This window comes from Harpia harpyja, chromosome Z (genome assembly GCF_026419915.1).
Source record: "Harpia harpyja isolate bHarHar1 chromosome Z, bHarHar1 primary haplotype, whole genome shotgun sequence".
NCBI classification, from domain to species: domain Eukaryota; kingdom Metazoa; phylum Chordata; class Aves; order Accipitriformes; family Accipitridae; genus Harpia; species Harpia harpyja.
In genome coordinates, this window is record NC_068969.1 from 43,970,004 (window position 1) to 43,983,132 (window position 13,129).

At 40.2% G+C, this 13,129-nt stretch overlaps 1 protein-coding gene across 2 annotated transcripts in view; it reads right to left on the reverse strand.

Moving 5' to 3' along the window:
* Positions 1–13,129, reverse strand: part of DGKQ (diacylglycerol kinase theta) — a 110,523-nt gene that overhangs the window by 14,967 nt on the left and 82,427 nt on the right. For both annotated transcript variants that reach the window (XM_052776235.1, XM_052776236.1), the window contains exons 15-19: positions 12,969–13,084; positions 5,900–6,051; positions 4,367–4,515; positions 3,624–3,805; positions 2,067–2,167 (exon numbers count right to left, since the gene is read on the reverse strand). In XM_052776235.1, coding sequence (XP_052632195.1) covers positions 2,067–2,167; positions 3,624–3,805; positions 4,367–4,515; positions 5,900–6,051; positions 12,969–13,084 — 700 coding nt within the window. The remainder of the gene's footprint in view (positions 1–2,066; positions 2,168–3,623; positions 3,806–4,366; positions 4,516–5,899; positions 6,052–12,968; positions 13,085–13,129) is intronic.

Consider the following 13,129-nt stretch of genomic DNA (forward strand, 5'->3'; position numbering starts at 1 on the left):
CAGACAACCCTAAAGATGGCTCCAGGATCCCATAGGAATGGGGGAATGAAGGCAGATGCCCTGATCCTTAAGTTTTACAGTGTGAAAAAACCTCACATAGCTTGGCACTCGACAACATAAAAACCATCACTGCTGGAACATACACTATTTCTATCTGCCCTGCGATGGAAGTTCAGCACTGAATTCCCTCCAGGGGGGGAAAGCCAAAGATAAGGAGTCCTGAGTGTGTAAAGAGACTCTACAGCTTGAGGCCAGAGAGCACACAGCTTTCAGGACATTTACCAGCTTAAGATCTTGATTCAGAAGAGCACTCAAGCCCATTTTTCTCGCAAGGACTACCTGCAGTTTCTGTTGTCACAACCTGAAACTTCCTGTTCTGCACTCAGGAGCAGCCAGTTCACATGCCAGCAGCTGTTGCATCTGGCATTAAGTAGCCATCCTTCTTAGTTAATTTACTGAAAATAACAATAAAAACATGCTAATCTTGCTGGCAAGAGCATGCGCTTGCACGTCCTGGGAAAGAGTAAAGCCAGCAATTTTAACAATCATCATCACAGGCAGCGAAAGGCAACAATCATGTGTCAGCACTGTTAGCCTGCACAAGCTGTTTGTCTCCTGCAAAACTGTAGCTCAGTATCAACTCATTATTTCATGTTTCTTTCTCAGATCTTGAATCACAGAAATATACAGCCCTTCAGATTTACAAAAAAAAAAATCACCTCTTCTTTCCTGCACACCCTCCAAGACACCCTGCTTGCATGGTGTCCGAATACGCATGTAAAAGGTCTGCAAGAACGGTACCAAGTCACCACCCACTGCACTGCAGGTGCTGCACACTATGAACTGACTGAGATAAAGATTCAAGGGATGAAAAGCACACAGGGCACTAAAAGTCAAAGTACAACCCTTAAATACAGTGGCATTAAGAAAAGGACATATCTTTTAAAGTGCTGCAGCTTTGCAAAGGCAGGGTAGTGTATTTTAAAGGAAGAATGAATGTAACTCTTACATTATATTAATTGCAAAAGTAAATCTAGAACAGTTTTATACACTAGAACAAGCACTGCTATATGCAAAATTATTGCCTGATTTTATGACCTATGATGTTTTTAATTCAGTGGACTGAAAATGCAAACCAATGCTTAATAGTAATTTATGTACCACAAACAGTATCCTGTATTATTCCATTTTTAAGAAAAAAACATGAGCAATGCCTGTAATGATAGATATAACACTGCAAGATAGGTGGGATTGCACATCATTACACTCATAACCCACCAGAGAATATTTTTAATAGTAAGGATTTGAATACTGCATAGTTGTAACTGGCTGTAACTGTCTCTGGCAACCAAGAGACAATTTAGAGAACATTTACTCACAAACATAGGGGAAAGCAGACAAAACCAGTTTCTACAACGAATTACTGATTAATTACACAAATGTGGTTTCTTTTTCTCATCAGTGATAATGGGAAGAAGAAAAAGTACTATTATTGATTGATCTGCGTGCCAGAAAGGCGGAAGGTCTCTCTCCATATCTTTTTAATCACTCAATCTCACTTGAGATACAGAGATCTTTTTTTATCTTCATTACCAGCATGCAGGTGCTACCACAGAACTAAGCAAGGCTGGGAAAGGTACAAAGAAGTTCTGAACAGTGTGTTTATTGCTCACGTAGCAGCACTGCCCTCCCTCCTGCTAAAGGCTTTGAGTAAGACATTTTTCCACTACCTCAAAACTGCAGTTATTGGCAAAAAAGTACACTGAATAATAACGACAGGGCTTCCAAAAACTGCTTTGGTGCTCTCTCTTGGTAAAGGCAGAAAACCCCCCAAACCCCAAAACAACAATCTCAAACCAACCAACCAAACAACACTCCCCACCCCTCCCCAAACCAAATTCTGTGTCTACAAGTTCCTGACTAACTTAACGCCTCCCTGTGCCAGCTCTGCCTCAAGCAATACTGTTTGTGGATACCTGTAGCATTTCAAGATTATCAGCCATAGTGTAAATTGGAAGTTACGCAGTACCAGAGTTTGCCCTTCACCCTGGTTTTCCCAGGATTACCTGCTATTAAATTTCCCTGGTTCTTCTTCTCTAGCATGATGAAAATCCAAGCTCAACTCTGCGTCAATGCCAAGACCACAGTAATTGTTCATCTGTACAATCTGACAAAAAAAAAATGTATTATTTCCTCCTTAGGTTTATAAATGAAGAGGTTCCAAAGTTTTTCAACAAAAACAAGCTTTGCAGATGATCCAAGTCATTTGATCTTGACAGATCCTGGAAAACATTTTCCAGAAACACTGCACTAAAAATAAAGCCGTACGGACAATTGTTGACATGTGTAGTCATCATTTCCGAAGTACCAGAAACTTAAAAATTTAATCTTAATTGCAAGTAACAAGCATAATAAGGCAGAAATAAAAACAAATGCAGAAATAAAACCAACCCAACTTCTCAAAGCGATTCTATGCAATAACTACACAAGTTGCTGAACACTAATGCCACTATTATTTTTGGCATCAGCCATGGATTTATCATGACATTATTGGGAAGATGTTCTTCCTTACTTTGGAAGGTGACCAGGTTATGCCAGATAAGTGAAGAACTTGACTTCACCCACTCAGCTGCATTTTAAATAGCTCCCTATAAGCCAGTCTCAAGTTTCTACAGATTTCAACCATTTCTGCAATTAATTTTTCCTTTGCATGCCATTCATCCCATAACTTTTCTAACCTAGCCCTTGACTCTCCCGTCCTTCACCTTTAAAAAGCAGATTAGGCACTCAGGGCAGATTAACCCGTCTCCACCAAGTGAAAAATACCTGGAACCTGACCAACTTAAATCCTCCAAGTGACACATAATGCCTAGCATTTTCCAGTGACTGGACTACAATCTTAGACAATTGCTACCATTATTACCATTTCCTACTTCCTTTTTGCCACCCCCTTGTCCAATTTGTTTGTTTTGTCTGAAGATAACCAGAACCAGGATTCACACAAAGCTCTGAAGTCACCATCTACAACCAACATTTTTATTTTCCTAAACAGAAACAAGTAATACAAACCAAAGGACAGGGAGTTTCATTCCAAAAAAATACAACAGATGCCACAAATACAGACACACAATGCCAGTAAGATGACAGAAGGATTTACTTCCTGTATATGCTAGCAACTCAGCCATTTTTTAAACTGTTAAAGGAAAGATAAGAGTACTTTTTTGGGGGCATCGGGGTGTTGGTTTTTGGTCGACACTCCAGTTTCACTAGTGTTCTGGAAAGTGTTTGGCATTCCTTCAAAAAGCTCTTCTTATTTGAGAAATAAATTTCTTTCCAACTGAAGCAAATAGGTATGCCATTATTACTTGAATCTTTTCATTAATCCTCTACCAGATACCTTTTGCCAAACAGCAATGAAGTGTGTTCTGCAGCCAACCAGTCCTACCAAAACTGAAGCACTAGATTCAGGCATATGCTGGGTTCCCTAAGGAATAGCTCAGTAAGGTCCAAGCTCAAAGATAGGTGAGCAATAAAAGATTAAACTATGTTAGTAACTATCTTCTTTGTGATTTTTGCTAGAACAACAGTTCCTAAGAATCAAACCCAAACGGTGCTCAGCTCACCTTTGGAGGCTCAGGTTCTGCAATGCCATTCTCTGCACCTTCAGCTGGCTCTTCTGCATCCAAAAGGATAGTCCAGCGATCCATAAGAACGTCATCCGCCTCATCCACAGAAACCAAAATCGAGTAGGGGTCCTCCCCACTGTAGCCAGCTCCCCATCGCAAGACCCTCCCTAAGTCATTACCTGGGCAACAATGAAGAACAACTGCATTTCGTAAGTTAGCTAAAAGCATCAAAAAGTGCATCAACCCTATTTTACAAATCAAATCACATTAAGGTACTCCAAACAAGTCAAAGAAGTAGTGAGATTGGACTGAAAAGTTAACAAGCAGAGAAAATATCTAAGCATCGCATGTGCTTGCACTGTCTCATCTGAAAAGTTTTCCCAAAAAGTGATGGAAAAGCCTGTTATGGAGGTGAGAAGTCAGGGAGCAGCTGAGTTCACTGGTTTTCAGCAATGGCTGATGCACCTGTGGTTGTCACGGGGAGAATATTTTGCCCTGTGCAACTCCTGCCCGCTCAGACACACCCATACCAACACCCCTGCCGCTTGTTTTTCCTTCAGAAAGCATGACTGTCATTTCCTTGAAAAGCTGATGTTGCATTTGCTATCCAACACTGGCCAGAACTGAGTCATGGCATCTCTACTGCAAAACTGAGTTGTTTGTCAGGTGGATAAAGAAAGGTAAACGTTCTGGAGGACTTCTGCCCTCAGAAGAAGAATGGCGCTTGCTATGGTTCTCACCTGTTCCTAAAGGTAAGATGGCAACTGAGGGCTCTGAGCACACCAGCTTGTGCCTGATCTCCTCCAGTGCACCAAGGACCCAGCCGACGGTGCCGTCCCCTCCGCACACCAGCACTCGGAAGGAGGGGATTTTAGAGAACGTGTGAAACCTCCATTGAGAAACAAAGCAAAGGGGAAAAGAAATGTTACAATGTAGTACAGGAGAAGTGAAGCCTCTTAATATACTATTTAAGATAACACATTATTATTGGATTCTGCCGCCCGCACCCAGACCCCTCCCCCCGCTCCAAATCAGTTTCAGGATCAACTTCAACAAAGTAAATGGAAAAATAGGAACTTCTAGATAAAGCTGTTTAAAAAGAGTGAAAACCACATCATTCTAAGATTCTTCACAGCTAAATTGTTAATCACTTCCTTTTGCACCAAAGACACAGAGATCTAACTATTCATCATTTCAATGTGAACATTTATAACTCTCTAAGTCCTAGTGGAGATGTTGATTACCGGTGGGGTTTTCTTTTTACTTAGTCATAAGACTTCTAGCACATTTTCTTCTATATTCCTTGTCGCTCTTACCTTTTGTGGCTTTTCATCCTACATACTGAAATACCCTGCAAAGGAATTTTTATTTCCCATTGCACAAGAAGCAAGGAATAAGTGGAAGCGTTTTGCCATAAAACTACAGAAGGATTCCATGGGCAAAACAAAATGAACGCATTACTGAAGTTGCAGCTTGAGCTGCATTAGAAAGACAACAGAATTATACACTTCTGACAAAAACCTTAGTTTGTGCAGCTTGCTTTTCTTGCCTCCTGCATAAGCTGCATTTCTCCCATGAAAGCTTTTGTTTTGAAGAGCTTGTCATGACAGTTCCTTGTAAAAAAGTGCTGAAGGAATGAGGCTGCTCTGAGTAGGCTACAACCATAACTTTCAGTTTTATGAAGCTGGTAACAAAGTGGCGTTGATTAAATCAAGTAATTGGTTCCTGCCTCCCTACAAGCACATTATGTTCTGTTCCTTGCATTTAGAAATGTTGCAGCTGTGATCAGGCAGGCCCTGTTAATTCTGCCATTGTGGCTAAATTTCAGGAGTCAAGATACGAAATTTTATTATACTTTCCTGTTAGTTCCCGTGAAACATCAGAGGAAATAAAGCCAAAAACAAGCCCTTGTCAGGCAATGTGACATTTCTCTTTCCATCCCCATTTGATTATAAAATCTTTTTATTTTAATAATTATTAAATCTGTGTTATTGTAAAGTGCATATGACTTTCCCAGGACTGGACCCTATTACACTTGACACAAGCATCATGCATCAGGAACTGCTCTATTCTCTTTTCTTTAGGGAACCTCAATGTTTAAATCTGTTTTCACAGTGAGAACCAGTCAGAACACTGATCAGTGATCCACTGCTCTGGTCTTCAGGCACAGAACAGAAGCAATTTAGATCTTCATAACAAGTGAATCTGATCCATCCTTTCAAAAAAAACCAAAACAACATAAATAAAAAAAAATGAAAACTATGATGACTTACCCAGGCAGTGGGCCACCATTGGTAAGTTCAAAGACCTGATGTGGGTTTAGCAGCTTTCTAAAACTGTACAGCAGATCCCGACCTTTTAGACCACCACTTTTTGGATTCACAAATACAAGAAGTGGGCAGCAGTTTTGTGGTATCTTGGAAGCCTGAAAGATGACAAGAAAAGGATTAGCCAAAATCATGACTAGGCAGCAAAATTACTACTGCATCTCAGAAGTATTTCCTGATGTTTCCTTGATGCTTAGTTAAAAAAAAAATCCAGATTCAATAGATAAAAAGATTCAATGTCCAGACAATGGACTGGTTAGCTGCTGATCTTGTTTTTCTGGGAACTGAAGTTTCCTTAACACACTCCCAGCTACACAGTTGAGCCTAACATTAAAAACAAAGGCACTGTAAGTAGTCCTTCCTAAACATTTTCAGTAAACAGTCTATGCCAAAGAATAGTGTGAGGGATAAGGTACCTTCCAGAGTCATGTACAACTCAAACACATTCGTTGTGAAGAGAGAACTTCTTCCAAAACCAACTGAAACATTTGTCTTAAGTTTTGTGGTCATCTTAGAATACATGTTAATTTATAAGGACAAAACATTTTAAAATGAGAATATTTGGGGCACACACTGGCATGCCCCTCCCCATGAAGTAAGAGGTTGAAAGCTTATTTTAAAAATATGTATTTAAAATTTTTAATCAGGAGGATTTGGTGCCAGTGTCTTATGATCCTCACACCTCTACTGAAGCTGCTGCTCAAAGGGCTCTCAAAGCATGGCCCATCCAGAAACCACTCCAAAGGAAGCCATTGCCCATGGCAGAAGAAGGATATCCTGGGATACTCTACAGACTGCACAGGAACGATACCTGCAGCCTCACCAGAGGTCAGAACTTCCAGCCACCAGAAGCACTCCCTTGGGACTGGTTTTCAGCCAGCCAGCCCACAAATCATCCCATAAAATGATTTGTAAATGGTTCTAGAAAGATCAGAAAACACCAGCACACCTTTCATTCGTCCTGCCACAGGGCTGTGGGGCAGGTACACATCAGAAAAGTCCATTGGGCATTTCAGTGAGCGCGCTTCAAAACAGAAACGTTTGCCACAGTCCCTAAATTATGGTAATTTGTATTTACAAATTGGACAGCATTCAGGGAACAGCAATTTGTCATGCAGCTGACAGGATGGATTCAGGGAACAGAATAACAGTGCTAAATATAAGTCAATTTAGACAAGAATGATTCAGGGGGTGGCAAGGCAGCAGCGTGACTGCAGCATGCAAACGTGGAGAGATACCAAGAGCTACAGAGGAGAGGAGACAGCACCCAGAAAGTGTGTCGGCTGCTGTCTATGAGTGACCACCAGAGAGCATGAACCAAGGCGAAGAATGGAGACATCAGGACAAATTAATGAGTAACTTTGTGGGGAAGCAAACTGGAGTCTGATGTTGAGGCACCCCAGACCATCATCTACCTGTGAGCTCATCTGGATGCTTGAAAACAAATGATCATTTGGGGCTTCCCAGTATTTGAGAGATTTCCTCAGATTCTGCTCTCCTAAAAGGGCTGGGTGGTAATCCTCTGCAAGCCACATCCTGCCAGATGTGTCAAGATACAAGCAAACATATAAAAATCCTTCTCCTCTGTGATACTGCCTGCATGAGAAATGCCCTTTGCCATGGAGTGTGACTTGCAAGCACAAACAGAAAACACACCAGGAAGAGGAACACTAAGCAGATAAGAAGGTTGGTGGAGCAGGCACACACTTCTCCTCTTGCCCCTTCCTTCCTCGTCCTTTAGATTCTACCAGAGACATTCAGTTTGAAAATATGTACGTCTTCTAAAACAAAAAAATTAGCCAAACAAGGGCTATTTTAGCTGACAAAGAGCCAGAAGAGCCTCAAAATTTTGTTTTGCTGGAAAGGTTTCACTGCTGGCAAAACAACTAGGTTGGCGAGACAGAGACTGTAAAGCCATCCACACGGCTTTCTACAGAGGAACCACCTTCACACTATACTGTGAACAACTGCTAGGTCAAAACACCTCTTGCCTCCATATTCAGGCTTTATTGGAAAAGGGGAAGCAACTATTCAAAGTGTGTCCAACACACAATAAGGGTAATATGTTTATTTCTGTGAAGCACATGGAAAGGATATTTGTAGCTAGCAAAGGAAGACTAAGGAAAACAGTGCATGCCACTGTCACAAAAAGGAAGGACTTCTTGAGTTGTAAGGTCAACAGCTCAAGGATCCACACATCCCAGCAACAGAAGTGGATTTCCTCCCCTCAATCCATCACAGGCATTAGTAAAAATAGTAAGCAGAGCTCTGGCTTTTCCAGAAGTAAAGCCCTTCTCATTACTCCATCCATTCCTGCACTATCATCTGCCATATCCCATTATGAATGGTCCTTTGAAAATCCCACAAGCAACAGAAGGCAGAGCAGCTCTAAAAGGAAACGCCATGTCCCATGCGCTAACAGGGCCAACTGTTCCCTTCCTGCACTCCTTGTTCCAGCTTCTACTCTGCCCTACCTTCCCACCTGACCACTTCCCATTTCTTCCTCTTCAGAGCTTTTTTACTACCTAAATTTCACTTCCAGTCATTTCAGCTTTCTGAACAATACAGGTTATCTGAAACCTCAGCCTTGGTCCAACACCCAGAAATTTGTGGGGTTTAAAAAAATGGGGGGCAAGGGTATAACAGAAAGAAAAAATATTCAGTTCTGCAGCTCAAAGTAAACAAAAAGTTTTTCAAAAAAGAATGAGAGAAAAGAAACCAGCCCAACATTAAAGTCAAACAAATACCTTACTTGAATATGGACAAGAACATTTGATTACCTTCTCTTCTTCAGGAAATCAGTTTCTAGAAATACTGGGTTTGGACATTTAGAAGTGACATATTCAACACATGTTTTATATTACTTGCTTTTACAGGCAAGTTCTAACGCACTGGGTTTAAAACCAAGTAACCAAAATAATTCACAAGGAACTTCAGGGAATTGCAATGATTTCTGAGATGTGGTAAGCTCCAAGGCATTCAAAAGCACAGCTGTGTTTTGGAAAGTTGTCTGAGATCTTACTCAAGCAAATATATATTGTTGCAAATATGTATTTAGTTTCTACAAAACCGCCATCTAAAATTCCTAATTCTCAAGTGTCAATATTGTACAAAAACAAAAAAGTGAAACATTTACCCTGAATGCTACTAAGACTCACAAGCAGCTGTGGAGAATGCGTGGAGCTAACAAAATATCTGTATGTGGTATAAACTGAGCAGTCCTACCACTCAAAACCATCTGTGTTGCAAGTATCTTCTAATGTAAATCCCTAACTATACCTATTTAGGGCTAAACGCACCTCTGTAGAATAAACAGAAGTATTCTAGAAAGTGCTTAGCCTTAGAGTTAACTTGCTTCCCGTCATCACCCTTCATTAAACTTAAAGGAGTAAGAAACATTGCTGAACCCCTAGATAAAGGCCAGCTTCTAAGAAAACAATTATTTTTCAGTAGGAGTTAAAAACTCTGTGACAGTTTCTACAGCAGAGCAGGGCTGCTGTGCTGCTTTCTGAAAAGTACATGCTCTGTTACAGACGGCCACAAGGGTAGCACTCTTATGCTGCAGAATTTTTTTTAATCCCTTAATAAAGCCCCAGTGGGAACATACGATGAGTTTGTTACTGGGCAGAAGGGGATGTGTGACTCACAGCCTGAGGACTCCCTTCCCCCTTTAGCCCTGGCTTCAGTGCTCTGCTTGAAGAGTGAAATCTGCAGAGGGGTTTTGTGTTGGCTGGCATTCAGGAAGGAATTTATTGCTCGTTTCTTAGAGACAGATGAAGGAGGCCGTGTGATTTAGACACTCTGATGGTCACTGTGAATTGCTTAATTTGTCTGGATTAGCACACTGCAGCTTCAGGCTGGGGCAAGACATTTGTTATCCACGCTAATCCCCTTTCTGTTGAGTGTACTGTGTAATCACACCTCACAATGAGGCAGAACAAGGTGTTCTGTGCCACAGGCCTGCCAGCACAACCACCATGGTGCATCTTCCAGGGTGGTAGGCTGTCTCCAGGAACTGCAGATTATCTCTAAGCGACAAGTAAAATTCAACATTTGCAAGCGGGCTGTCTGCCGCATCTCCCATGTGCAAGGACTCATGATGCCCCAAGCAGAGACTTCCTCCACCCTGGCCAGAAAGGAGTCATTGCATCTGATGAGGAATGATGTGCAAGGTGTCTCAATGCAACTGGAGCAGCAGCTGGGTCAACACAGTAGGAGCTCAAGCCTTTTCTGTACTTTTGGGGGAACTGCGGCAGTGGGAGAAGGGTGGAAAGTAACCTTTCATGGTGTAATGGCTAAGAAGGTCATTAAACTATTACGCCTTTTAAATTGGACACATTTTTGTGAGGAATTAATGAAATGAATAAAATGGAAAGTTTCACCCATCCAGGACACTCCCACATCTTTTTCTACTACTCTTAAGGAACCACTGGTAAGTGGTATTAGTGATAAAGCTACAAAAACTTGTCACCTTCATGCTGATACTTGCCTCATACAACTCTCTGCTGATTTCCTTGTTTGCCAGTACTGCAAAAAGAGTTCTGGTAAATTAGCTTTCAATTCAAAGATTCAGCCCTGCGATATCTTCCAACTTGACATGCTACCAAAAAGTGATACCAAACTGCCCCTGCAGGTCTTTACACAGCAGCTAAACAGCTTTGAAAGAGACTGTATTTTTTTCCACACTCCAGTGAAGACAGTATTTTCATTTCTTTGAATATTATGAAATGAAAAAGCATTTGATTAAATTCTTAAAGGCCTGAGATCATGAAACAGCAGAACAGATCAACACATTTGATCACACTAATTGCTTGACTTTCTAAGAAGCACTTAGTGCAAACTGATTCTGTATTCAAACTTTTCAGTAGTGATCATAAGAGGATGAATTCCTTCTGGCAGACCTTACCATGCCAGACTAAAACTGGGTATATCAGACACAGAGTAAGCGAATCTCACCTCAGGAAAATGAAGGACTAGCAACCCGCTAACCACCAAATTACTTTTGTTCTATTATCAACTTTTAAGAAGGGTTGTTTTGTTTGTTTTATTTAAGTTGCAATTTGGAAAAATCATTCATTAACCAAAACACTGTGGCCTTTGTTTCATTACCCATTCTTCTTCTGAGACTACACAGTAGCCCTTCATTCCCAATTTCTTTCTATTTCACCCACAAGAGGAATGTCAAACACAGTATAAATTTACTACTGTGCTCAGTTCCTGTATAAGTTATTTCCTGGTGCTGTATTTAAATGGTCACATTTATAAAGTATAAACAAAGGATAATAGTATCATAGGATAAAAGGATAATCTAGGTTGGAAAGTACCTCAGGAGGTCATCTAGTCAAATTGCTACCCAAAGTAGGGACAACAATCAGTCATTAGTTTACTCTGCCTAATTACTGAATGGTGTAAGCTGGGTGGCCAAAGCACATATGAACACTCGAAATATGATTTAGATTAACACTTGGCTCATTTCAGTGAGATGACAAAATATAAATAATACATGCTGAAATGGAAACAAAATGTATATGCACGTGTACAGCCCCTCTCTCCTTCTTACATATCAGAAATTCATCCCTAGCAGTCCCCTTATCTGGTGTTTCTAAAAAATATCTTGCATCAGATAACAGATTGCATTATCCTTATTTTCCTGGCATCAAGAAGTTCACTTCAAACATATCTAGTGCCAGAAAACCAGACACATGTAATTAACAGAAGGAAGCATGTTCAGTTTCACATGCCGTGGACCAAATCTAGGCTTATAATGCATTTGTAATGCATTTGCCTAAAAACCACCGAAAACAAGCATCAAAGCAGTCCCATCTTCACACTGCCTTCTGTTCCTTATAACAGAAACTCTGACACCTAGTTTGGACAAGGGGGAACTGTGGTTTCTAAGGATTTTACAAAACATAATGCCTATGCATGCATAGGAACAAGGCACTCACTATATTTGGAGGGGGAATAGTTTTTAATCTTGCCAGTTTCATCCAAGCATTGCCACTTGTATCTGCTCACATAAAAAAATAATTTTGCCTTCAGAAAACTTTGACAAGCATAGGACTTTTTAAATGGTAAAAGCAGGCATGTAAGTATGCAACTATGGCTATTGAACTTGAGATCCTCCCATCTAATGTTGTTTCATAGTTCCCACTAATTATGTATTTTTTTAAGTATTCAACCTTCTGGGAAGTTCTAAAAAGTCAAACCAAGACCCTCACTTCAGTTGCCATAATGCAACTCCAGAAAAACAGTAACAGAAAGTAACTACAGCTACACTCTCTTTTGGACAGAACCTACATCATCCTTTTTAAAAATCAACTTGCTCAGTGGACCATTTTCCTCTTTTCACCCTGAAACTGCTATGTTAACATGAAACCTATTATTAAACCAACTGATTCATAGGAAAGTGATTTGTAACCATAAAAATTAATAAATGAGAATTCAAGCCTGTATTTGTAAAAGGACCCTGGCACTATGTCTTTCAGCAGACTGTTTTCCTCTGAAATCCACAATGCAGCATTTAAACAACATCAAACTCCCTCTGCTACAGAACGGGGGAAATGAAGATACTGAAAATGTGAAAATTAGCAGTAGTACTTTACCTCATGGTTAGCAAGGAAACACAATTAGTCCCCAAACCAAAGTTGTTGTAAGCATTTTAAGACACACCAGCTAAAACTAAAACCCTACCTAACTTTCTGATCATTGAAAGAAATAAAGAGGAAAAAAAAATTTGGTTTTCTCCCCTTTACAGTTGTACAGTTATGCAACTACAGTTGTGTAGTTATTCCTGACAACTCAACAGTAACAGGACAAGTGACTTAACTCACAGAAGTATATCATATACATAAAGTACAGGCTCTCAAGTGTTTTTTTTCATCACGCTACTTACAGAAACTCACTGTATGGCTCCTTTGAATAAAATGTAGTTTCATTTACTTCCAGCGGAAAAAGCCTTAGAGGTAATTTTTTTCTTTTAAAGACATATTTTAAATTCAATCCCATCTCTTACCATAACTTCAGGAATCACCACAGCATTCAGAGGCTTGTCATTGACAGTTGTATCTTTAACTAGCATATATATTCTTTCAGCTTCAGAAAAGCATGAAATTTCGAGTACAACAGCACCTGTAAAGAGGTATCAGAACTATTTTTTATATTTTCTATTATTAG